This window comes from Setaria viridis, chromosome 6, assembly GCF_005286985.2.
Source record: "Setaria viridis chromosome 6, Setaria_viridis_v4.0, whole genome shotgun sequence".
Lineage (NCBI taxonomy): Eukaryota > Viridiplantae > Streptophyta > Magnoliopsida > Poales > Poaceae > Setaria > Setaria viridis.
This window is the reverse complement of record NC_048268.2, coordinates 6585162-6610063: the sequence shown is the minus strand read 5'-3', so window position 1 is coordinate 6610063 and position 24902 is coordinate 6585162. Positions and strand designations below refer to the sequence as shown.

At 49.7% G+C, this 24902-nt stretch overlaps 3 protein-coding genes and 1 pseudogene across 3 annotated transcripts; 2 read left to right on the top strand and 2 right to left on the bottom strand.

Annotated features, from left to right (window-relative positions):
- The first annotated feature begins 4907 nt into the window (after positions 1–4907).
- On the top strand, positions 4908–6266 carry LOC117861696 (F-box/LRR-repeat protein At3g58900-like; annotated as a pseudogene).
- A 4200-nt stretch (positions 6267–10466) lies between these two features.
- Positions 10467–13702, top strand: LOC117861175 (tryptophan synthase beta chain 1). Its single transcript, XM_034744690.2, has 5 exons — positions 10467–10890; positions 11510–11866; positions 12044–12486; positions 12573–12667; positions 13310–13702. The coding sequence occupies exons 1-5, from the start codon at positions 10543–10545 to the stop codon at positions 13483–13485; spliced, it is 1419 nt and encodes a 472-aa protein (XP_034600581.1). The 5' UTR covers positions 10467–10542; the 3' UTR covers positions 13486–13702.
- Positions 13703–15311: 1609 nt separating this feature from the next.
- Positions 15312–16808, bottom strand: LOC117861223 (protein STRICTOSIDINE SYNTHASE-LIKE 10). Its single transcript, XM_034744746.2, has one exon. The coding sequence runs from the start codon at positions 16447–16449 to the stop codon at positions 15424–15426; it is 1026 nt and encodes a 341-aa protein (XP_034600637.1). The 5' UTR covers positions 16450–16808; the 3' UTR covers positions 15312–15423.
- A 145-nt stretch (positions 16809–16953) lies between these two features.
- On the bottom strand, positions 16954–22063 carry LOC117861222 (homeobox-leucine zipper protein ROC7). The gene is made up of 8 exons (XM_034744745.2): positions 21558–22063; positions 19954–20231; positions 19730–19847; positions 18982–19626; positions 18787–18888; positions 17940–18704; positions 17471–17840; positions 16954–17365 (listed from the first exon to the last, which is right to left on the bottom strand). The coding sequence occupies exons 1-8, from the start codon at positions 21648–21650 to the stop codon at positions 17355–17357; spliced, it is 2382 nt and encodes a 793-aa protein (XP_034600636.1). The 5' UTR covers positions 21651–22063; the 3' UTR covers positions 16954–17354.
- Positions 22064–24902: the final 2839 nt, after the last annotated feature.

The window sequence follows — 24902 nt, the reverse complement described above, 5'->3', positions numbered from 1 at the left end:
TTGAAGTGTATTCCTAGCAACTATTTTAGCAAGTAAGCAATACCAAAACTAGTAAATGCCTAACAACAAGCCTCCGAAGTACACATCCTTCCTTGGACCCAACACCCGACTTCCTTGGACCCAACACCCGACTTGTATGTACCGGCTGCTTTTTGACCCGATACTAATATGAGCAACATTAGTACTAAACCTAACGGTTAGTCCCCAGGAGGACTATTAGTACCGATATGAGGCTTCACACGGTACTAAATGCAACCTATTAATACCAGGTGAAACCTCTCCACCCAGTACTAATTTTCCTCCAGTAAAGCTGGCTTCTTCTTCCTCCTGCCCGAGCCACCAACAAGACTAGCTAAGAGCTCGAGTTTCATTCTTTCCATGGCGACCTAGGGGAGGTGGTGCCTGATTTTTCACCATTTCGTGGAATTTCACTTATCCAAGTGTTCTAAAGGTTAGTGTGAGGAACAATGACCTATTAGGCCATAGTTTCTGATTTTGGTGAGTGAGTGACCACATGATCATTGGGACTATTGGTTTGTCAAGAATGTAGTTTCATAGGTCCCAAGAATGCGAACCACACCATGGCAAGATCCAAATCATGGTATTTGAGTGTCCAAGCCATAGTATCTAAGATTATTCTATGATATTCAAGTGTGCAAATGATAGTGAAAATCAAGATAGAATAATTCTAGAGCATGCAAGTGACAGTATTCATGGTGCTCAAATAACGGTATTCAATTTAGAAAAATAAGTAGCACTGGATTATCCATCGGTGCATGGGAGCAACCATTGAAGCAATTGGTACAACAGGAAAAACTACAAAGGTACCGAATGATCCGACGGGGTGAATTTTACAAGCGTCGCAAATGCACAGTGAAGATAGAGAAAATCCTACAGCACCTGATGATCCGATGCTATATTGAAGTGACCATCGGACGAAGCATATTTACATTGAAATACTTCAGAAGGTTTTGATAAAAACCTGTTCAAGACCGGATGATCTGATGGTGCCATCGAATGAAGCGTCGGATGTTCCGAGCATTACTAGAAATAATAGCTTCCATGACGTTTTGCGCGTGATGTTCTAAAACTTCATCATTGAACAAACCATATCTATGACAAAAATCCTAGGTTCATCATAGTTCATCGGCACCAGCCCTCAGCCACTACGGATCTATGACGAAAGTAAAACAAGCATTATAGAACAACATCTCATATCATCACAAAATGGTGCGCCATCAACCTCTTGCATTTGTGACGACCACAACTCGTCGTAGAACCGGTGGGCCACATATAGCGTTGGGAATTTTCATTTTTTGGCACCGAATCGGAGTGCCTCTCCGACTTTGATACCAGTCCTTGTGTCTTCCATATTTTGACATCGTGGTCAAACCAATTCTTCCGAATGGAGTACTCTGGACCAAATTATTTCCCCTTCATCATCTTCCTCGCTCCCATCAGCCATGGCTGCGCTGCCTTCTCCATCTCTGGTGAGTTGAGCAGACCGCTCAACCTTCCCCGCTGTAACACCCGTAGAAATCACCAACTAAAACCACCCATTAAAAACTGTCTTTAAAATCTTTTTACCGCCGAGCTCCCGGAAATCGGAAATCTCCCCGGCGATTTCGCCGTCCCGGTACCCATGCCGACCCCTACCTTTCTATCCGTGCCCGTAAATCTCGCCGCGTGCCGTTGTCAGACGCTACGCGCGTGCTCCGACCGCGTGCCGCAATCGCCGCCGGTCCCTTTCTTTTTCTTCTTTCTTTCTCTTTTCCCTCCCCCTTTTTCCTTTTCTTTTTCCTTCTTCTTTCTTCCTCTTTCTTCTTCTTTCTTCCTCCTTCCTTCCTCTCTCTCCTCCTCTTTCTTCTTCTTGGCACCCGGCGTCACCTCCCCCTGGCGCCACACCTCCTGGCCGGCCAACGCCATTTACTCCGGCGCCCCCCATCCCTGGCGCCATACTGCCCCGTCGCTCGAACCCGCGCCGCCCGCCTGGGGTCCCGCCGGTCACCTCCGCCCGTCACCGGCCCCCTCGCTCGGCTCGGTCCCGCCGGTCACCTCGGCCCTCCTGGCCCCGCCGGCGCGCCTGGCGCCACGCCGCCCGGCCGCCTTGGGCCCGCGCCCGGGGCACGTGCTGCCGCCCGGCGCCGACTCCCCGGCCGGCCTGCCCGGCCCCTACCCCGCCGTACGCCGCCGCCACTCCGCCCCGGCGCCTGGCACCACGCCGCGTCCCGGCCCCGCACGCCACCGCCGGCGCCCTCCCCGCCGCCTATAAAAGCCACCCGGCCCTCCCCACTCTCCATCCACCAACACCACCACTCCCCGTTTCCCCTGCCTCCGCCACCCGAGCCGCCGCCGCCGCCGCCGAGACCCACCACCGGCCGCACCCCCTTCCCTACCCAAATCCCCAAGGTGAGTAGCAAAATGGGGCCTCCCCGAACCCCTCCACCTTCTCCCGCCGCCTCCCCTCGCCGCCGGCGACCCTAAGCCGCCACCCCTAGGCCCGGCCGTGCCCCTCCCTCTCTCCCCCTGTGTACTGTGCGCACCAAAGGAAGAAGAAACCCAAATTCCGATCTAACCCCCTGAAATCCACTATTCGCGAAATAGTCCTTCCACCACTCTTATAGCAGTTTCGCAAATAAGCCCCTCCATCCCCGAAAGTATTTACACATAGGTCCCTGGTTTATTATAAATCAGCCCTAAGCCTCCGTTTAAGCCCCTAATTCATGTTTAACCCGTCATTTCATGCGCCAAACTTCCTCCAATTAATCCCAAATTTTACCACGTCATCCTCCAGAATACTTTCGCCGATCTATATCCAAATTTCTCAAAAATAATCCTTCTACCTATTTTCCGTTCACGTTTCCTGTTCGGAGCTCACGGTTAAAAAACCGTTTCCTCTTTTATTTATTTGTGTGTCTGTTTGTGCGTGCCGTAGATCGCGGATTGCCCGAGGAGGAGCCCGAAGAGGAGTTTGACCGCGAGCCCGAGCCCGAGGACCAGTACCGCGAGCCGGAGCTACCGGAAGGCTTTGAAGACGGCAAGTCCAATCTCACCCTTTGATGCATATTTATTACCCAATTTTTCAAACACAACCTATTGGCCTGTTTTACAAAGTGCATATTATTTCATCGCAAGACATGGTTGGATAGCCACCCCTTGATTGTTATAAACATTCCTTGTTATCCTACGCTTATCTCTAAATATGACTTGCTCTGTTTAGATGATAACCACTGCTAGAACGCTTAGGAATTTGTTACTCAACTGAAATCAATATTACAATGGTGGATTCGGAAAAATAAATGTGTGTGTGCGTCCAAGTAAGAGAAATGGCTTATGGGTTCGGGAAAAGAGGATGTGTAGACGGGATGGATGGGTGTTCCTTGTGTGGGATGCTCTGTTGTTGTGCTCGTACCTTGGTGGTTGAGCAATGTCGGGAGATATCCATCTTGTCATATTTAAGGACCGAGTTGATGTGTCATCTTGCCTAATTCCACCATCGTGCAACCACTCGACCGTTGTATGGGCAACGGCTTAGCATAAATCCCACTAGCTGAACTGTTAGTCCTCAGGGGTGCTGGTGAGCAACGGGAACCCATGGAAAAGGAGTAAGATCTTGGTGACTTAGGTCCCAGTTACGGTCTCATGGACGAGCCGTGAACCCCTTGGGTGTTTCCGCGAGGGCTAGCCAGTCTTAGCTAAGGTGGGTAATGGCTTTGTTAGGATCCGCATCGACACTAAGGTGATCTTGCTGCGGTACCCTACTTGTGGGAAAAGTGTACACCCTCTGCAGAGTTAAAACCTATCCGGGTAGCCGTGTCCACGGTATTGGACGAGTTACGGCTTGGTCACATAACTAGCAATTGGGCAAGAATGTCATGTGTGTGTGCATGGGTGTTGGATTTCGGAAGAGTCCGGCAGTTGTGCCGTGCGCTATGGCGGACGGGGAGTCCGATAGCGATAAAAACTTGGATCCTTTGTGTAGGATCAACCCCACTCAATGTTTTGGGTAGTAACGGAAACCTTTATAAAAAACCCTTTTGAAAACAATCCCCTGCATGTGTTAAAATTCAGCTTTACCGCAAACAAACTCTAGCCTATCCTTGATATACTTGTGCATAAACTTGCTTGTATCCCCCTCCGTGGATGGGGTTGGACTTGTTGAGTACGTCTGTACTCACCCTTGCTTCGTTGCCACAGAGGAAGACCCGGACTTCGTCGCCGAGGACCTTGAGTAGAGGTTGTGTCCGCACCCAACGCTGCCTGTGGTGTTGGCCTACCCAAGATGCTGCTGCTGCCGTGTAGTCCCGAGTACTGTCTTTTGGCAGTCGCTTGGTTAGCCGCCGTTATTTATTTACTGTTTATCGCTGCGTGGCTTTCACGCCCGCTCCCTCGGGAGTTATACGGTAACTGAATTATCTGTCGAATAAATGTGCTATCAGCCTCCTGGGACTGATATTTGTAACACATTTAGTCTCTACTTATGTGGGGACGCTTCACCCGCACTACATGCACATACAGTTCTCCGGTCCATCTAATATCCAATTTTCAACCTTGTTTGGTTCCAATGCATTCAAATGGTCTAGTTTCTGTATAGCACAATCTTTTGCAGTTTTTTCTTAACTACATCTATCATGTTCCTGGGATTTTGGTAAACTTTAGGATTGCCTGTGGGTTGAATTGGTAAATTCTAGCTGAGTTTGGTTGAGTTGAATGTCTCCATTTGTGGTTCGGTTCCTTTGCACTTTCTTATCTGTTTAGTGTCTGATCTGAATGTGCTCAGCTTTTCCTTGCAGAAAAGAAGGGTTCAATGTTCTGGTTTTAGTCGTTGTGTATCCTGACTCCTAATTACTTTTGATTGCCATGCCTATTCGGTAGTTTTGATCAAACCTAACCCTTCTTATCATCCGATGGTGTCACAGGAAATTCAACCTCTTGTACTGTCTCTGCTTTCACTGAAAGAGGCTGCAAGGTCAAGCATTATGTCGAAAAACTGGCGAATGCTATGGACACACCACCCTAACCTCTGTTTTGATGGCACCAAAAACCGGTCCAATGACGAGGATTGTGTTAAAATAGAAAGAGCAAAGTTCATTGAGACAGTCAGTTCCATTATACAACAGCACAGCGGAATAGGGCTCAATAAGTTCAGCATCAGGTGCAGCCTTGAAAATAAATCCTCATATCATCTTGATAGGTGGATTCACTTTGCCACTGCAGCAAAGGCGAAGATTATAGATATTAACCTGTGGTCCAAAAAGTATATTGGAGAACCAATAAAAAAACTTGTATCACTTCCCTCTTGAGGCTTTAGGTGCTCAAGATGGCCCTTTTATCCAGGCCTTGCTTCTTGCCGATGTTTCTATAAAGCCACACTCGGATATATGTGGCTTTGCAAAACTCAGAAGCCTTCTTCTGCACTCTGTTCATATAGTTGGAGATCTTCCAGGCTTGCTGTTAAATTGTTGTAGCCTTGAGGACTTGGAGATCACTGCATGCTCGGGCGCGACTGATCTGAATATACCACACCAGCTGGATAAACTGAGACATTTGCTTATCTACCATATGCGTGTCCAGATGGTTGAGTTTCATGTTTCCGGTCTTGTTCATTTTGAATACAAAGGGGATGTGATTCCTATACGCCTTCATGATTGCTCTAAGTTGGAGAAGGCATCGGTAACATTTAAAAAGGATAATAAAGAACTGGGCCATGCATTTACTGTGATTCCCAGTATTTCGGCAGTCAAGGTGCTACATATGCGTGCTGATATGGATGCATATCATCCAGTATGGTTGTCACAGGTATGTGGATTAAATTTTAATTTCTTTACTAGTTTACTAACCTCACAGTTCACCTGTCAAAATGCAGGAGCTAATAATGTTTTCTTATCTGCTTTGGTCATGTTCAGGGGCATATGGTGGAAAGAAGTCGGACATCCATTTTTACAAATTTGAGGCACCTGACATGTGAAATAACAATCTCCACTAATGGTCCAATTAGACACGACCTTCTTCAGCTGACTCACTATCTGGCCTTTGCACCCCAGCTGGAGACGCTGCAATTTCATGTGAGCAGTCTTAATCTTTGTTGATTTGATTTAGCCAGATTAACAATGGATGCACCTAGAGTACACTAATTCCTGCATCGTAAACTTTCAGAATTACCTTTGGGAAAGAGTAAACCCTGCAGCACAATGTGTGTTGTGTTGACTAACTGTATGTGCATGACTAAACTGTCAAAGATGTAGTAAATTTTGGAGATTCTTATGTGCCGGGTTCTCTTCTGTTGTTGTTGGTTGGGAATTTGAGAACTCTGCTGGTATGTGCTGGATATGAAAAGAAATAGAAGAGATGATGCCCCTTCTTTCCTCCTGTGTTTGACATGCTGCATTGTGAGGGGATGTGGGGTGTGGATGATGTTCTCCTGGACGGAGAAAGACGACGAGAATCACTACTGCTTTGATGCTGTTGTTTGTGCAAGATTTGGTCGTGTGTTCATATGCCATTCTGCTGTGTTTATAACGGCGGCAACCAGGCCGCTAAAAGGTGCTTTTTTTTTTGCTCCTGCTGTTGTTGCCTTGCCGCCGCCGCACGCTCCAGGCGCACATGTTTTTTTTTTTCCAGATTTGCTCCATGCGTGTTTTTCTCGTCCGAACTGAACATAGCTAGCAGCAGCTCCAAATTTTGTTTTGGACGAGCATGTCACAGATGTCAGAGAACATGCATCTTGCTTGCGTCGTCTTCCGAAAATGGGACCAAAACGACCACAAACTAATAAATGATATAATCATGAAAAATGAGGTCATCCCACTAGATTTTACAGGATTAAACTCACGACGGACAATCTCATCTAAAACAAATAACTCTGACGGTGGGCTCCACGCGGTGTGATCTGATGCCACGTAGCGTGGATCAGTTTGACCTCTTAGCCCATTAATCAGTTGCACATGTGTATTATTTATTTATATATATATATACAAGTATGTAGGACCCGCCGCCTGCGTGCCTGTCGTTGGCTGCTTGTCCCCATGCGTGGTGCCAGCGCGGATCGGATCGGACCACGGAGACGGATCACGTGAAGCGCGCGGTGCTCCCTCATGTGCGGATGGATGGATGGATCATCGATGGCCCTTCCTGAGGATAAGTAGGCCTATTTGATACAGGTTCATAACTTTGTACCTGTCGTATCGGATGTTAGATACTAATTAGGAGTATTAAATATAGTCTAATTACAAAACTAACTATACAGATGGAGTCTAATTCGCAAGACGAATCTATTAAGCCTAATTAGTTCATGATTTGACAATGTGGTGCTACAGTAACCATTTGCTAATGATGGATTAATTAGACTTAATAGATTCGTCTCGCGAATTAGTATAGGGGTTCTGCAGTTAGTTTTATAATTAGTTCATGTTTAATCCTCCTAATTAGCGTCCGAACATCCGATGTGACCTCTCCTAAAGTTTAGTACCCCGCACCAAACACTCCCGTGTGCGCACTTGTATAAAACAACGTCATCTCCTCTCCTCGGGTACGTTGCGCACTGTAACCTCGTGCGCTGCACGTAATTTAGATTCACTCGAGGTTCGTACATGCAGTAGGGTAGGTAGGTAAGCGTGCTGTGCTTCCACATGCAAGGTGCCTGATGATCGCGCGATGGAGTAGGTGTGTCGTTGACCGTGTAGGATCACCAAAGCCAAACAACATTAGGAGATCCCAGAGGCCAACAACGTTAGCTAGTTACGGTGCCGTCGGAGGACCGGAGCCTCATCGATCTCTGCTCATCTTTGACCAACGACGATGCAACGGGAAGCAGCAGGCAGCGTGGGCTCGCCGCAGCTGTGGATGCTGCGAGCGCCGCGCCGCCGACGACGTGCAGCCTCCTCCGTCCGGGGCTAGCGGCCGGCCGGCTTTTGCCGGGAAACAACCTCCGGGCTCCCTGCTGCAAAACCATTTATCCCGAGACTTAAGTACCAGTCGTGTTTCAACCCACTACTAACATAAGTATTAGTATCGAACCTAACAACCAGTTCCCGAGGAGCTCCCGTGACCTCTTTAGTACCGGGTGGAAACTTCACCCAATACTAAATGTCACCTATCAGTACCGGTTGAAGCCTCCAATGGGTACTAATATGCCTGAGGGTCTTTTAGTACCAGGTGGAGGCTTCATCCGGTACTAAATCGCAACTTCCTTTCACGCATCGACCCTCCTTCTCTCTCACCCATGTTCACCCCCCTCCCCACACTTATCCGCTCCGCTCGTCCCCTCATCCTCTCACCCGCGCCTTCTCTCTTCTTCTCCTCACCGAATCCCCTCTCTCTCCTTAGCTGAATCCCCTCCCTCTCCCCACACAGATCTCATCGCCGCCCTTCCCGTCGCCACCCCTCTTCTCCCCCCTTCGCTCGCCCCTCACCTCTTACATGTGGTGAGGAGCAGTGGAGGCAAGAAGGAAGGATGCGGCGAGGCAGCGGAGCGTCGGTAAGGCATGGCGGAGCAAGAAACGGCGGAGCTCCAGCGGGAGGCATGGCAAAGCAAGAAGCGTGTGGATCTTGAAGTAAAGGCCACCTCTCCCTTAGATCCGACGGTGGCGGCAATCGAGGGGCTGAGGAACGGTGGCGGCAGGTTGAGCAACGTAAGTACGCCGCCTCCCTCCCTCTCTCTTCGGTGCGAGGCTTAGGTGCTGTGCGGCTGGAGCTCCGGTCGACGGATTTCTTTTTTTTATTTTTTAATACTCCTTTAGTACTGGTTATTTGACCCGATACTAAAGATTCTCTTTAGTACCGAAATAGTAATATCGGTTGCACAACTAGTACTAAAGAGTGGGTTTGGATCAGGCGCATTCCGAGCAATGGCCGGCTCATCGTCGTGTCAAAGCTGGGGCTTACAAGTTAATTAGAAATAATAAGTAATGCTCACCGCAGCCACCGTAATATAAGCACAAACAGTGGACCAGCAGTACTGCTCGTCGATCGTGCCATGCGTGTCGATCGGTTTCACAGTGGATTCGATGTGGAAGGCGATAGGCACGGCCACGTCACTTTCACGCACGCGCCATTAACCCTGCACCTCTCATGACGTGGAGATATTGTGTACTCCTACACACACTACGATGTGTGCTTATTATGGACTTATATTTGTCTATTCCTATATTTGCTTTCACGAACGGCCCGAGACCGCCGTCCGATCCTGTACACGGCGACGATGTCAACCAGATAGCAGCAGCAGGCCGTTGCTTTCACGTTCATTGGAGAGGCACAATGTCCGATTCGAAGATATTTCTAACGAACAAACACTCGTTCTCATACATTAACATCTTAAGACCAACGAACCTTACCATGGGTTATCTTATAAATCTCGTTCTTATACATTAAATTATCTGGTAGATCTATATAATTTCTTAATTTATGCATATAAAAAAGAAAATATTATAAGTTACATGATAATAATAAGTCATACAATGGTTGTTGAGTTATCTCGTAGTCCTACAATTTGGCTCATGAAGCGGTTGTTTCGTAAAACAACGATCTCTTTCTCTCTCCTACACATCATAAAAAAATCCTACGTACTCTCCTCGCTCTCTCTCCTCCACATCATAAAAAAAAATCCTACGTGACATTGCATGAGACGATCTATGAAACCACTGACGTATGACATACAGCAACGTACTTTTCCTCGAAAACCACTCGCAGTCCCCTTGTATTTCGGGACAGGCCAGGTGAGTGCACGACTTGCTTCGACTAGTTTAGTTTCACACCAGCCATCTTATTAACCGGTTGCAACTTGCAAGCTGCCAAGCTGGATGCGACGGCGAAGCGACAGAGGCTCATTCGGTTTGGTACAAATTCAAGAGAATTTAAAGGGATGGAATCAAAATTCGCCCAAACACCGTAAAGAAAAGGAGACGACAAAAGGTAAACTCTGGAACAAACGTGCTATAGAACCTCGGAAACAAATAGGAGCAGAGAGAGAAGCGAAACGGGAATTAAAACCCGTGACGCAAAACGCCTCCCCCGTCGCCATCGATATCTCACCAACCGACCCACCGCGCGCGCTCGGATATCTCAACGGACGATCCCCGCCGGCGTCGACCTCGCCGTCCCGATCCTCCCGTCGACACCGAGCGGGCGGCGGAGGCCGGTCCACGTGGGACGGTCGATTGCCCCTGCCCGGACAGCCGCAAAAGGAGGAGCACGGGGGGAAGGCAACGAGCGGCTCCGCCTCGCCCTCGCACGTGCTCCGCGAGCGTCCCCGATCCGGTGGGCCCCGGCCCGACCCAGTCAACCCCGCCCCCGCCTCCCCGCACCCGGTCCACCTGCACCGCACAGAGAGCCAGCCAGGGGTGGCGCGCGGGGCGTGGACCGTGGCGCGAGCGCCGGGTCCAGCCGGGCCGCCGTGGACCCACCTACCCCCGCCCCGGAATTCCAAAGGCTACCGCGATATATACCCGCCGCGCCGGGTACCCGCTGCACCCCGACCACCACCCCCAACCCCGTCCCCGCCTCAGCATCTCTCCTATTAGCCGCCTCCTGCCATTTCTACCACCCATGGCCGCCGCAATCGGGAGCCCTAGCCGCGCCGCCGCCGCCGCCCCGTCCCGATCCTCCACCGCCCGCTCCCCGCTCGCGGTGCTAAGGGTCGCGTCGTCTGCGTCGTCGGCGGCATCGCGGAGGGGCGCGGTGGCCGCGGCGGCAATGCGGCCGGCGAAGGCGGTGGCCGCGGAGGCTCCGTCGGCGGCGGTGGAGAACGGCGCGGCGGTCGCGGGGATGGCGAGGCCCGACACGATGGGGAGGTTCGGGAAGTTCGGCGGCAAGTACGTGCCCGAGACGCTCATGCACGCGCTCACCGAGCTCGAGAACGCCTTCCACGCGCTCGCCACCGACGAGGAGTTCCAGGTAACGCCGACAACGCCCTCCTTCTCTGTGCCGGGCTTCAGATTCGGGGGGTTTCGCACCCGTTGGTGCTCCGAGATCCACTTTTACCGATTCGATGAGCGATTTGGGCACTCTCGTTCACTGGTGGGGGGTTGTTTGACCGCGAGATTAAGTTAGCACTGGTGCTGATGGTTCCCGATGCGTGATTTCCCGTCGTTACGTGATGCCGCGTTTAATTGGCCGGAGAGATTTTTGTCCCCTGGGCGAGTTTGATTTTTCGGTCCCATCGGCCCCCTTTCCACCATCCAAAAAGCCCGTGTAGGCGCACACCACACTACTGTAGAAGCTAGCGTTCCACTGTTTTCAGTCCCGGACAGGTACCTACCTCTACCTGAAGAGGATTTGCAGGAAGGGCAGGAAAAATGCACCCAATCATGCCATGATTCAAAATCACCCAGAGAAATGTAAAATCTACCACTTCAGTTTTTTTTTTAAAAAAACATGGTAGAATTTGACACTCTTGTATCATCAGATTCCTGTGCCCCACGAACCATGACGAAGGGATTTAGCTATTGCTTTCTATATTTATAGACGGATGACACCCAAGAGCTATGTCTGACCCTGCTCTCCTGCTTTGCAGAAAGAACTTGACGGTATCCTCAAGGACTACGTCGGCCGTGAGAGCCCCCTGTACTTCGCGGAGCGCCTGACCGAGCACTACAAGCGCACCGACGGCACGGGCCCGCTCATCTACCTCAAGAGGGAGGATCTGAACCACACCGGCGCGCACAAGATCAACAATGCCGTGGCGCAGGCCTTGCTCGCCAAGCGGCTCGGGAAGCAGCGCATCATTGCTGAGACAGGGGCTGGCCAGCATGGTGTTGCCACTGCCACGGTGTGCGCCCGTTTTGGGCTGCAGTGCATCATCTACATGGGTGCACAGGATATGGAGAGGCAGGCCCTGAATGTTTTCAGGATGAGGCTTCTTGGTGCAGAGGTATGGTGAAAACATCTGTCTTTCCTTAGATTATTAAATTTGGGTTGTTTTTGGCAGTACTTATTCATTAAAGCATGGCTGTGAGCAGCACAGTTGTTGCTTTTCTTGTTGGAGTGTTTGTTAGATATATGAACACTTTTCTCATCATTGTTTTGCTTCCTTTCTTTTTTTTCACAGGTCAGGGCTGTGCATTCTGGGACAGCAACCCTGAAGGATGCGACTTCGGAGGCTATCCGTGACTGGGTTACTAACGTGGAGACCACACACTACATCTTGGGCTCGGTTGCTGGTCCGCACCCATACCCAATGATGGTGAGGGAGTTTCATAAGGTTATTGGCCAGGAGACCCGGAGGCAGGCCATGGACAAATGGGGTGGCAAGCCTGATGTGTTGGTTGCTTGCGTTGGTGGTGGATCAAATGCTATGGGCCTCTTCCACGAGTTTGTTGATGATCAAGATGTGAGGCTGATTGGAGTGGAGGCCGCTGGTCATGGTGTTGACACTGACAAGCATGCTGCAACTTTGACAAAGGGTGAAGTTGGAGTTCTCCATGGATCTATGAGCTATTTGCTGCAGGATGATGATGGGCAAGTTATTGAACCCCACTCCATCAGTGCTGGGTAAGTTTGTTTGATTTTTACATTCACAAGACTGTATTTGTTACTTATCATGTGGGCTAAGTGACCCTTTTTATTTTGAATCATAGGCTGGACTACCCTGGTGTTGGACCTGAGCACAGTTTCTTGAAGGATATTGGACGTGCCGAGTACGACAGTGTAACAGATCAGGAGGCACTGGACGGTATGTTTATTGCTATCTCTTACCATCCTTTGCAATCCAATTTGGTCTAGTTGATTTCCAATCCACCTACCAAATACTGATAGCAACAGGTTTATGGTGTGAACTTTGAACATCCTGATATCAGGACTAACTGTTCTAATTAACAACATGGACATTCTGAATTTTCTTGATATATCACATTTGCTGGTCTCCATTGGCGCAAGATTCTGGTCTACACGCTAAGTAGCAGTAGTGATATCAGTATCATTGCTGCTTGTTCATTTGTGGCTGAAACTATTTTAAAGATGCTAGTCAGTAGAGCACCCCATGTGGAGTGCTTCAAAATGCTGGAAAATTTTAGTTAGTGAAGACATCACATGTGGAGTATTTTAAACATGTAGAATCAGCAAGATGCGATCAATCACTGACTGATTGCTAAATATTTAGTTGACGTTGCAGGGACTCCAATGTCATGTTCCTGAGATATGCTAACTGTTTAAATAACATTTCTGTGTTTTTCCTGTGCTGAGGTGCACATGTGCTTTGTTTTTTTTTTCTGAACTATTGAAAATTGTCTTAACAACTGATTCAGTAGTGTACCCACACGTTTCTGTCCTGAATGCTATGTTCAGCATCTGACCCCATGATGACACTCGCATGCAGCTTTCAAGCGTGTCTCTCGTCTGGAGGGCATCATCCCCGCCCTGGAGACCTCCCACGCCCTCGCCTACCTTGAGAAGCTCTGCCCGACCCTGCCCGACGGTGTGAGGGTGGTGGTGAACTGCAGCGGACGAGGAGACAAGGACGTGCACACCGCCAGCAAGTACCTCGAGGTCTAAAACGCCATAAGAGTCTAAACGAAGGCCTTTGCATGTCAACAGTTTTGAAGGGTTCGGCAATAATGTAGCGCTCTTTGTTCGGATATAAAAAGCACCAATAATACCCGGAAGCTTGTACTGTAGTAGCTGGTAGCGCCTTTGTTTGATTGTTTGTTGCCTTGTATCAGAAAATGATGTTGAAGTGGATAACTGAATAAATAAATGCCAAGCTTTCTCCCTTGTTAGTGTCTCTGATGGCTGAGAAGATCTGTCTTTGTGACGCTGTTTCCATTTGATTTGTGGCCGCTGGGTAGGTAATGTAACCTAATTGAAATTTGTTTGCTCTACCAGTTGCTGAGCATGACTGCAATCTGATCCCGATACCTTTTCAGTGGCGGCTGATCCCTCAAGGCTCAAGCCATCACTTTTTTTATGCCCATTCCAGTTGATTTGTTGCTGCTGGGTAGGTATGGTAAAGGTGATTTATCTGGACTTGGTTTACCGAGCCGGTTGCCGCGCTTGACTGTAATCTGATTCCTCTCAGAAAAGACTCTAATCTGATGTCGACATCTTTTCGATATTATTACGCATCTAGACATACATTGTATCTAAGTGCATAGTAAAAATTATAAATTTAGAAAAATCAAAACGATCTGCATCGTGGAACGGAGGGAGTAAGTTTTTGAGCTGGGTTATCTTCCACGTACGAAAGCGAGATGTCGAGCCGAACTGAACAAGTTGGGCTTGTTTTGTTGCCTCCAAAGTCAAGCTTCCCTGCGTTGTTTAGCTGGGTGTCATGCCAGAACAAAGCTGACGGTACTCTAATCGGACATGTTTACTGAACCAGCCGCTGCACTTGGACTGCAATGAGGCATTCAGAGGACCTTTTGTCAGTGGTTGAGCCCCCACGCTGTCTGGAAAGCTTCATTTTCTCGTGTCAACTCGTTATACTCGTGTGCCCTTTTCTGTTGCAGCAAACTGGTTGCCGGACTTTTCGAAAAGGTCATTGATTTTTGGGAGAAGGCCGGGCTCGACTGTTGGAGCAAGCAAGTAAATCTCTGAATATAAAAAAAATACTCCGTAGAAAAAAATAGAGACAACCATGACCATTAAATTATTTCAAAAGACCATTGATGGAGGACTGGACTTGGTCTTGTGATGAATGGTATGGAACTCGCGTATGATCCACACTGGCCTCAATTAGCAAGGGTCAGGTCGACCAGAGACCATTTGAATTTTCATTAGCAACTACAGTATACGATTAACTTCCTTCCAAACTTCATGTCAAGGGTTTGGAGCTCAAACGGATCGTAAATCACCTTTCCTACTTGCACCAGTAATGCCGCCAAGTGTTGAACTGAATTTGTTCTTCCACAGGCTCTCTCCATATGCTCTTTAGTCAGTGATGCCGCCATTTTGAGCTGTTCTCTCCCTGTCCCTGTACAAGCAGGGATTGCTCACGTATCCAAGTACTGAAGAAATCGAGGAAGGCACCCATCTGATGGACTGATCCAAGTACTGAAGAAATCGAGGAAGGCCAGAACAAAGAATTCTTGCTCCTGAGCTGCTGTCAAGTAGAAGATAATTTGAAAACTGTTTGTACTTCTCTGTCTCTTGAAACAAAAGTTGGCCTGACGAGGGAGAAAGAATTGAGGGAAACAACTTGATTCACTATGAAAATTTACTAGAATTTGTTCAAGGTTTTCGTAGACCCTTTTAAGAAGTCTTTCGCCAGCTTCCTTATTTCAGCAAATAGTTCACTTCAGGTTCTTAAAATTAATATATAATTATAGCATTTATGAAAGACCAAGTACATCTGCAATATAGCTCGACTAAACTACAGGTACAGTAACAACCATGACCATTAACTTATTTCTCGTAGAACTTGAATAATCCTTTCAAAAGAACATTTAATAGAAGACAAAGCTTATACGATACAATTAAACTCTATTTCTAGAACTAAACACTACTAACAATGCTAACATATGACAACTCTACGGATCCAAGATAAATTTTGCCGTCCCCTCGTTCCACTGCCTCTGTTGGCCGAACATCCTTGGGACCCCTCATCTCTTGCAGCTTCTCACCTTCAGCGCCGATCCTAATAGCGACCAAGTGGCTGTCCTTTCCAAACGGGAGCTCATACTTCTCACGGTGCAACGCCACCCAATATCCTCCCTTTCCATCAGGCCTCACATTGTCCGGGTATCCCGGCAGGTCAGCGAACAACTCGGATGTCCCTGCCTTAGGCCCTCGGATCCAATACCTCATCAGCTTGCATGGTCCAGTGAGGGCGACGATGAGGTGGCTCCTGTCGGCGCTGATAGCGATGCCATTGGGGTATGTCACGCCGGACTGGAGCACGGTCACCTTGTTAGTCCGTCGGTTGTATCTCATAATCCGTCCCGTCGAGTCTCCCGACGCGGTGACCATCTGATGCTGCGCCCGCGTGTACGTCGTGCTACTATCGGTAAAGTAGACATCCCCGGTGACCTGGTCGACGTCCACCCCGTTGGTGAAGCGCAGCGGCGCACCGCCGGCCTCGGTTGCAAGCACGGTCGCCTCCCCACCGTTCGGCCCGACGCGCATCAGCCCCATGTATGCGTCCGCGATGTACAGATCGCCAGAGTTGTTGTGGAACCGAAGGCCAAGCGGCCGGCCGCACGAGCTCTCGGTGGCGACCGATGGGAGCTCAGACGGTGCGTCGCAGTTGTTCTTGATGTAGCTAGGGCTGTACGCGAAAGTGGTAAACCCGACGCTCTTGCCGGCGTACTTGAGGATGCGGCCGTCAGAGATGCTGACGTAGGGCCCGGCGCCACGGCGGTCGAAGGCGACGCTCTCGGGGCCGATCAGCCCGTCGGGTAGGTCGAGGCGCTGGGTCTTGGTGGCGTCGATGGCCTTGCCCATGGCGGCCGACGGCAGGAGCAGCAGGACGGCGAGCAGGATCGTCGCGATCTGAGGCAGCTTCGTCGTCCTCCGTGCCATGGTTGCTGTTGCTTCGAGTAGGCGGTGGTTCTGGTTTGCTGTTGTCGATCAGCTGAGCTCTGATCGTGGTGTTTGGGTTGATGGAGAGGGCGTACCCTGGCCTCTCGTTTTATTTGGGGGGTCTCTTCAGGTGTCAACTCCGAATCGGTTTCAGAACTCCAGCACAAAATCGGACTCGACCGGATTTTCCCTCGGCAAAGGAACAGAGACGGACTCGGAGTTTCACCCAAGGAGAACTAGTACTGTGTTAATACAGTGCAATTTTCAGAAGCAATAGAATTCATGAATTTCATATATGCAGACATGCAGTCAATTCGAGGCTTCTAGTTGAAGAACCGAGAATGTTGACACAGGAGAGTGTGCTAAAATCACAGAGAACGTTGACACAGACATTTAGGAACACGTATCCATGCAGAAACGAGGAACCGTAGGCACATTACTCTTCGCGTGATTTGAGAAAAAAAAAAAGATGGAACCATGAATGATGGACGGACTACAACAGAATGAACGAATACTGATAAAAAAACATTCAAGTTAACCGGTTCAAACTTTAACAATCTCCAAAGTCAAGTCAAATTAACTCAGGTGTACAGACACATTTGAGACACCAAGAATCCAAATAAAAGACACGCATGCATGGTCTAACTGCTTCTACTACAAACCCCTGGTGAGAGAGTGGCAGGTCGATCGGATGGGAGGACAGAGAAAGAAGAAGAGAGTCAATGCCCGAACCAACCCCCTTGCAAAGTGTTGCGCCCCTCGCCTACTACCTCTGAATCAGAAGGCAACACCTTGCAAGGAGAGCACGCGGTGCGTTCTTGACTCCCCGCATTGCCAGATCCTCCCAAATCTCAATTTCATCTGATTTGATTTTGATTCAACCCGCTCTTCATCCCTCACCAGTTTCATTCATCACCTGCACCCACCAAATGCAAACAACAATTCATCAGCAGCCGAAGAAATTGATATTGATATGAATTCAGTTCAGCCATTCCTGTGAGGAAGAAGCACTGGTGCTAACCATAGGGTGGTGGTCGGGCGCCACCGCCGGTAGTGTTGTCGGCAGCGAGGGCGGCCTTGATACGCTCGACGGTGCAGGCGATGAGGCTGTTGACGGTGGCGACGGAGCCCAGGGAGAGCTTGGCGGTGGGCACGGAGTCCACAAGGATCTGGAACGCCACGGTCAGGAGAGACCCACCGCCGCCCGCACCAGGACCGTCGGGCAGGATGGCGAAGCCCGATGGCAGCAGCGCCACGTAGTCTGGGTCCCCGCCGTTGAGCACCACATTCATGGCCACCACGTCCACGGGAGCATAGATCACGTAGGAACCTGTCTTGTCGGTGCAGCACTCCTGCAGGATCAGCATGTTGCTCTGGTTCGAGTTGGCGTTCTGCGTTCCACATCCACGGCCATGGCATCAATGTGTCGTCAGATCAAATGAGCAGGAAACAAGTATTAGCTACTAATGCAGGAGCTCAAGATGACATACATTGACACGGAGCAGTGAGACAGCGTTGCCGTGGTCTCGGCCGTTGGCGATGTGCGCCATCTCCTGCACGTCGCCGCCATTGGACAGGATGTCCCACTCACTGCGGGTGGCGTCATCGCGGAGGAAGCCGAAGACGCGTGCGGGCGGCACAGGGAGCCAGAAGGAGGTGGCTGCGTTGAGGATGATGCCGGGAGGGCGGCCAGGGTCATCTACACTCTTGCGTGTCATCACGCGCACGTCCTCAGGGCCACTCCCCGACAGCGTCGTCCACTGGTGCGTTGTTGATGCAGTCACGCCACCACAGAAGCTTGCTACCATCCGCTCTGCAAGCCGGAGCATGCTCCGGCGTCCCTCAGCTGAGTTCACCACGCCTGCGGTATCACCTCCTGTGGATGCTGCAGGGACACCGCTGGCCATGGCGCTGGCAAGGCGCTCGCACTGCCTCTCCAGTGCAGCTGCCCACCGCTGCGCGCCGAACGCCAGCCCAGAGCTCACCAGTGGACGGTAAAGGTCATGCACCATCGCGTCATCGGTCTCCACATGCTCCACCCATGTCACGCGGGAGTAGCCATTTGGCATCTCTCGGATCAGGCAGCCTGAGGGGCGGCGGCGCCCACGCAAGCCCACTGCACCACCTGCACGCAGGCCGTCAAGGGACACATCCACCACTGCCCAGCTGCCGTCCGTGTGCTGCTTGCAATAGCGCACAAACTGGCTCTCACGGGTCGGCACCAGCGGTGACGGCACCTGGAACTCCGCTGTCATCTGCATCCATCGATCACCTCGTATTAGAAACAATCAATGAGATCAAACTGATATGGACAAAATTAAAACTTTTGGAGACTACCAGCTGCAGTGCGCCATTGTAGTTGCCAGCGACACCAGTGGACAGCACCTCAAGCGTGGCAGCCCGCGACACGATGCTTGAGAACAATGTCGACCACTGGTTCTGCACACCATGGACAGATTGATTAGCAATCTCAACACACTGTATAGTGCATCTAGAAGGAAATTAGCATGTTCATTTGATTAAGTTGATTACCACATCCATGAGCATCTCGACGAGGTTGACATGGTTCATGATGACAACGACAGTCTCCCGTGAGGCCTCCGAGTGGAGTTCCGGTGACTTGGGCCCCACACCCCTGGGGAACCCATGAGCATACTCCTCTTCATTGAGAGTTTCAGTGGCAGCGCCGTCAACCAGGGCAGGGACCCAGAGCGGCTCGCCAAGCTGGGCCATCCGGACCAGCTCCTCCATGGCGGCCACAGCAAGCTCGATCACCAGAGGCTTGTCAAACCCTGCTGCAGCTCCACGATGGTGGAGGCCGCCAAACATGTCCGCTGCTCCAGGGATGATGTGGTGGGTGGAGAGCGGCTGCGGGTAAGGTGCGGCAGTAGCAACAACGGAGGAGATGTTTGATGAGTTGGGCAGCAGGCTGGCGACGGGCTTTCCAACGTACTTGGCGGCAATGGCAGAGATACGATCGATCTCATCGTGGAGGCGCGCGTTCTCAATGCGGAGGTGGTGCTCATCGAAGGACATCTCACCAATGACAGCTGTGGCAGGGCCGCCACAGTTGGGGCAGGCAGCATTGGCAAGTGCGTCCTTGTAGCGTGCGTTCTCAGCACGTAGCTTCTCGTTCTCAGCCCGCAGCTGTGTGTTCTCCTGCCGCTCCTGCTGCGTCTGCACCCATCCATGCAACAGCAAAAGCAAACATGTCATTAGCAACATAGCACGCAGCACAGCATGAATGCAAAGAGGTGATGATCAGCGATGATGCCAGTACCTTCATCTGGGTGCGCTTGTTCTGGAACCAAAACTTTACCTGCAGAGGCTCCAGGCCCAGCTCCCGGCTCAGCTCTTTCCTCTGTTTGTCGTCAGGGTGTGGGAACTCCTTGAAGAACCTGCATCATCCATGCATGGCAACATCGTCAAATACTCAAGAGAAAACCGGATGGATCACAAGCTACTGCATTGAGAATTTGAGATGAGACGGAGTGATGGACTTACGCTTCGAGCTCCTGGATCTGGTGCTGGGTGTGGCGGTGGTAGCGCTTCTTGCGGGGCTGCTGCAAGCTGAGGTCCTCCTCCTGCAGCTCTTCGCCACCAGAGCCTGACCCGGCACCGCCCTCCATGTTGTCGCTGCCGGACTTGCTCTCCATCAGCAGCTCATCGTGGCGTGAGCCATGCATGTCACTCTCGCTCGTGACAGGTTGCTGCTGTTGGCCATGGTTCTGATGCTGCTGCTGCTGCATCACCGCAAGTTGATGCTGCCCATCCATCATGTTCTAAATTAAACATAGCAATGTCAGCTGCAGTTCCTTTTCAAGCACAGTCGACCAAGATAACTTAAAATCCAATATGAAATTGAATCAAAAACGTGTGCTGGTGGTTCTTTGGCTTGATCTTACATCACCTCTTCAACTTCAACCTCTACGTGTTTTGAAACAAAATTTCTGAAGGTATATTGTTGTTTCAGAGGAAGGTAAACAAACATCATGTACTACAGTACCTTAGGTAGAAATAAAAACAGGAGCGGACGCATTTATTTTGCAGTAAAACGTGGATGGTTTAAGATGCCAGCATCTGTACTGACTTGCAAGACTGTAGGAAGTTCCGGTACGCTTTGGCGGGGCAATAAATTCGAGAAAGCACTGATTAAATTGGAGAACAAGGTGGGATTAAATCCGGAAGAAGAGCACGGCTCAGCACACTTGCTTGAGAAATAAAGGATGCCCCAACTTGAACATGTACAGGTATGCTGCTGGTGCAGCAGCATGTATGAACACAGAAAGAGCTGCACCAACCCCGCATTTCTCAATCTTCAGGTGAGTGATGAATGCAGTGATAGCGTATGCAATGCAGCGGATTAATCCTGGAGATACGTTGCCCCGATTTTGGCATTTAATTATCTCCTACTTAAATGACCGCCTTCTTTTTTTAGCAATACGCCGCATAAAGGAATTCATCTTAAGGATAACGATAAACCACCCATTTCCTCCGCTTTTAGCATTTAATTATCTCCTACTTAAATGACCGTCTTCTTTTTCTAGCAATACGACCGCATAAAGGAATTCATCTTAAGGATAACGATAAACCACCCATTTCCTCCTACTAGTAGTACTACATATAAAAGAAAAGGGGTTTATAACGTTTAAGAAAACTTTCTTGAGCAGAACGTTTAAGAAATCTTAACATTGAAGACACAGATTCATGAAAATAAAACAAAACATGAGAAGAAGATATCCTTCCTCCGGTTCTCACAGTACCCACGTGACCCACGAGTCCAGCACTCGAACCCGGGTAGCTGACCGGACTTCTCAACTAGAGGATCGACCAACTGAAGTATCACTTAGCTCCAAGATTCATGCACATACAGATCAGAATCATTGTTCGCGAGGACGAGATTAAATAAGCACCTTAAATAGCCCAAACTAAGCTTGCAGTATAGAACAGGTACTGTGTACTACTGCAGTTTTCCGTGAAAAATGTCTCAGCGAAATGAAACATAGAAGCATACACACATGCATACCGAATCACTGATGACGGTGCACGGCGGTCGAGTACAACCAAGCAAAGAGTTTGCATAGAGGTGATAAGGATTGCTGCGTTACCTGGCCGAGGGAGGCGGCGTAGCTGGCGAGGCCGCCGATCATGGCCGCCGCCGTCGGCATGTTCCGGCCGGGGATCATCATCCCGCCGGGCATAACCAGCCTCCTCCTCTCCCACGAATGACGAACCCTAGAACCTCACCATGCACGCGCCTAGCTGCTGCCCCCTTCCCATCTCGCTCCACCGACCGTCCCCGAGCTTGGATCTACGCCTCCGCGACCTCGCCGGCTAGCTCCGATCCGAATATCCGATCGATCTTCTTCTCCCCAGACGCGCGAGCCGATCGATCGGTCGATCCCGAGCTCGCTGGCCGATGAAACAGGGAACTGAAGCTCAGTGAACAGACGAGGACATCGGAGGAGCTAGCCAGCGAGGGAGGGAGGGAGAAAGGGACGGCGGCGGCGATGGAGACGGGGGGATTGGAGGAGGAAGACGAAGTGGTGGTGGTGGGGAGGGGAAGGGTGGAAGGTGCCGTATTGAATACCGGAGTTATTGCGGAGAGTAGCGAGAGGGTGCAACTGCATTCAATGTCGGCGTGGAGTTATTGCATGACACACAGCGCACACAGCAGCAGCCCGTCCGCCTGGACGCCCCCCCTCTCTCTCCTCACTGCGCTAGCTAGAGAGAGAAAACATGGACAGAGACAGAGAAACAGGTAATACTGTATGTAGAGAGAGAGAGAGAGAGAGAGAGAGAGAGAGAGAGAGAGAGTAGAAGGGGGAGGAAGGGTACACGTATGGGAGTGATGTACGTATATAGTGAGCATCGATCGGCATCCATGGGTCGATGGATCCATCCATCCGTCTGCCATGGTTGACGCTTGTATAGGAGCATCTAGCGTTCTAGACATAGTAACTTGTGTAGCTGCTACAAGAAATCAAGAATAGTAGTCTGGACTGGAGTATAGTACGACTGATACCGTAAAACAAGCTAGTATTTTTTTTCAAAATAAAAAAGTCTGCTGTGTTTATACTCTTTTTTTTCTTTCGACATGTTGTGTTCACATTCATGCATGCTTTATGCTATATTAATGGGGGAAAACACTAGGTCTACAATTTCAGTAATATAACGGTGGACTTAGTAGACAAGATATGCAATTGTATTAAAAATGATGAGTGTGCGTGTGTACGTGAGCATCTGTGTTTGTATTGTGTTTTGTAAAAAAAATACAATCGTACAATGTGCGCAGCTCAGAGTGAGTTTAACTCTCAACTCTGACATTTTTAGAGACAATAATGATACTAGCTAGGCTAGTATTTGTGGTGTTCAACGCCAATGGAGCACCAACACTCCGTAAATAGTTACAACTAAAGTTTCAACCGGACCACGTTCATGTAGAATGCAAAATGACATCCTTTGTTTTTTTTTTGCGTGAAGTGTACAATAGATCATCAAAGTTTAGAAAAGGGCTGCGTGCAAACACTAGTAGAGAACTGACTTTCGATCCGCCCCCTTTTATCCCGGTTTAAAAGTGGCCCGGGACAAAAGGGGGTGCGCCGGGGTGCGGGAATTTGGAGGGGAGCATTAGTCCCGGTTGGTAATTGCAACCGGGACTAAAGCCCCCCCTTTAGTCCCGGTTGCAACGGCTAGCGGGGGGCCGTCGGTGGCGGGACCCTTTTATCCCGGTTGGAGGATCCAACCGGGATAAAAGGTTTAGTCCCGGTTGGTGCCTCCAACCGGGATAAAAGGGTGTCCCTTTTATCCCGGTTGGATCCTCCAACCGGGACTAACTTCCAACCGGGACAAAAGGGGGGGGGGCCTTTTGTCTCGGTTGGAGTTTTTAACCGGGATAAAAACTCATCCCCCACTATATCCCGAGACAGAGACTTTCTTCTTCCTCCAGCCCGAGCAGTCCAGCACATTGATAGAGAGCTGAGCTTCACCTACTCTCCGGTGGTGCCCAAGCAAGGGAGGTGCTGCCCGAAGTTTTTTCCCTCATTTTCGTGGGAATTTCACTCGGCCAACACAAGTAATGCGAAGGTTTGCTACTTCATCCTCGTGTTATGCTTTGATTTATTCTTTGGAGATGGAAAGATTATTTGCTACAATGTGATGATGAAGTAGAAAAATGGAGAGGTATTTTGAGCTAGAATGTGAGGGAGATTGATGTGTCATATATAGTATGCATTATTGCAGTGGTTTAAATCCATATGCTACCTTGTCTAGATGGTTTATCTTATCAAATTCAATATGGTTTTTTAAATCCATATACTTGTTGAACTTGCATACCGTGTTCATTTCGGCGAGAATGTTCTCCGCCGAGCAGCAACGTATGTTAAGAAGGAGGTTCGATTCTACGAGAAAGAGTGGATACGGACATCGTGACCGTGTCCCCTTTTCCGTAGCATCTAACCTCTTTCATGACGAAGTGCGGTGCCGCCCAGCTGAGGACATCCTCGCAAAATGAACACGGTCTTCAAGTTCAACAACTTCTGTAGTGGTAAGGAAAGAATATTTGTACATAGATGACTTCTGCTACTTGTTGAACTTGCATACCGTGTTCATCTCGCCGAGGATGTTCTCCGCCGAGCAGCAACGTATGTCAAGAAGGAGGTTCGATTCTACGAGAAAGAGTGGATACGGACATCGTGACCGTGTCCCCTTTTCCGTAGCATCTAACCTCTTTAATGACGAAGTGCGGTGCCGCCCAGTTGAGGACATCCTCGCGAGATGATCACGGTCTTCAAGTTGAACAACTTATGCAGTGTTAAGATAATAATTTTTGTACATAGATGGCTTCTGCTACTGGAGGAAGTGGCGATGGTGGGGGCGATCGTGGTTCCTATTATGGCAAGGTTCCAATCATAGTTGGCCCTCAGCATAAGCCGAAGAAAAAGAGCGCGTTGGAAAAAGCAATGCTTCGTTATTTGCAGCAACGTCATGAAGAAGCTGTTGCCGCGGGTCAGGAACCTCCTTTTGGTGGTCGTTATGTTCCACCCTCAGTCCCGGGTGTTTCACGTCCACTTAGTACTACCATTTCAGGCGGCACAAATAAACCTAAGGATGAGGTTGGGTCAGCGGAACCTTCATCTTCACCGTCCAAGGATGCTTAAAGTCCTCTCCTTGATAATAACCAGTGGATGGCTTGTTGTATTGTATAATGTTGTTTGGGACTTTAATTTAAATATGTGTATTTGGATCTTCATGTTGTTGTATTGTACCATGTTGTTTGGATCTTTAATTGATTTTCACGCGTAATCCATTGTCAAGTGTAATCCATTTTCATGCGTAATACGATGCAGATGGACCGGCAATGGATGTATAATGCAGACAGGCGGAGCAAGGTGTTTATTGATGGCTTGCATTATTTTCTCGAAGTGGCAAGAGCGAACAAGCCAGAGAATGGG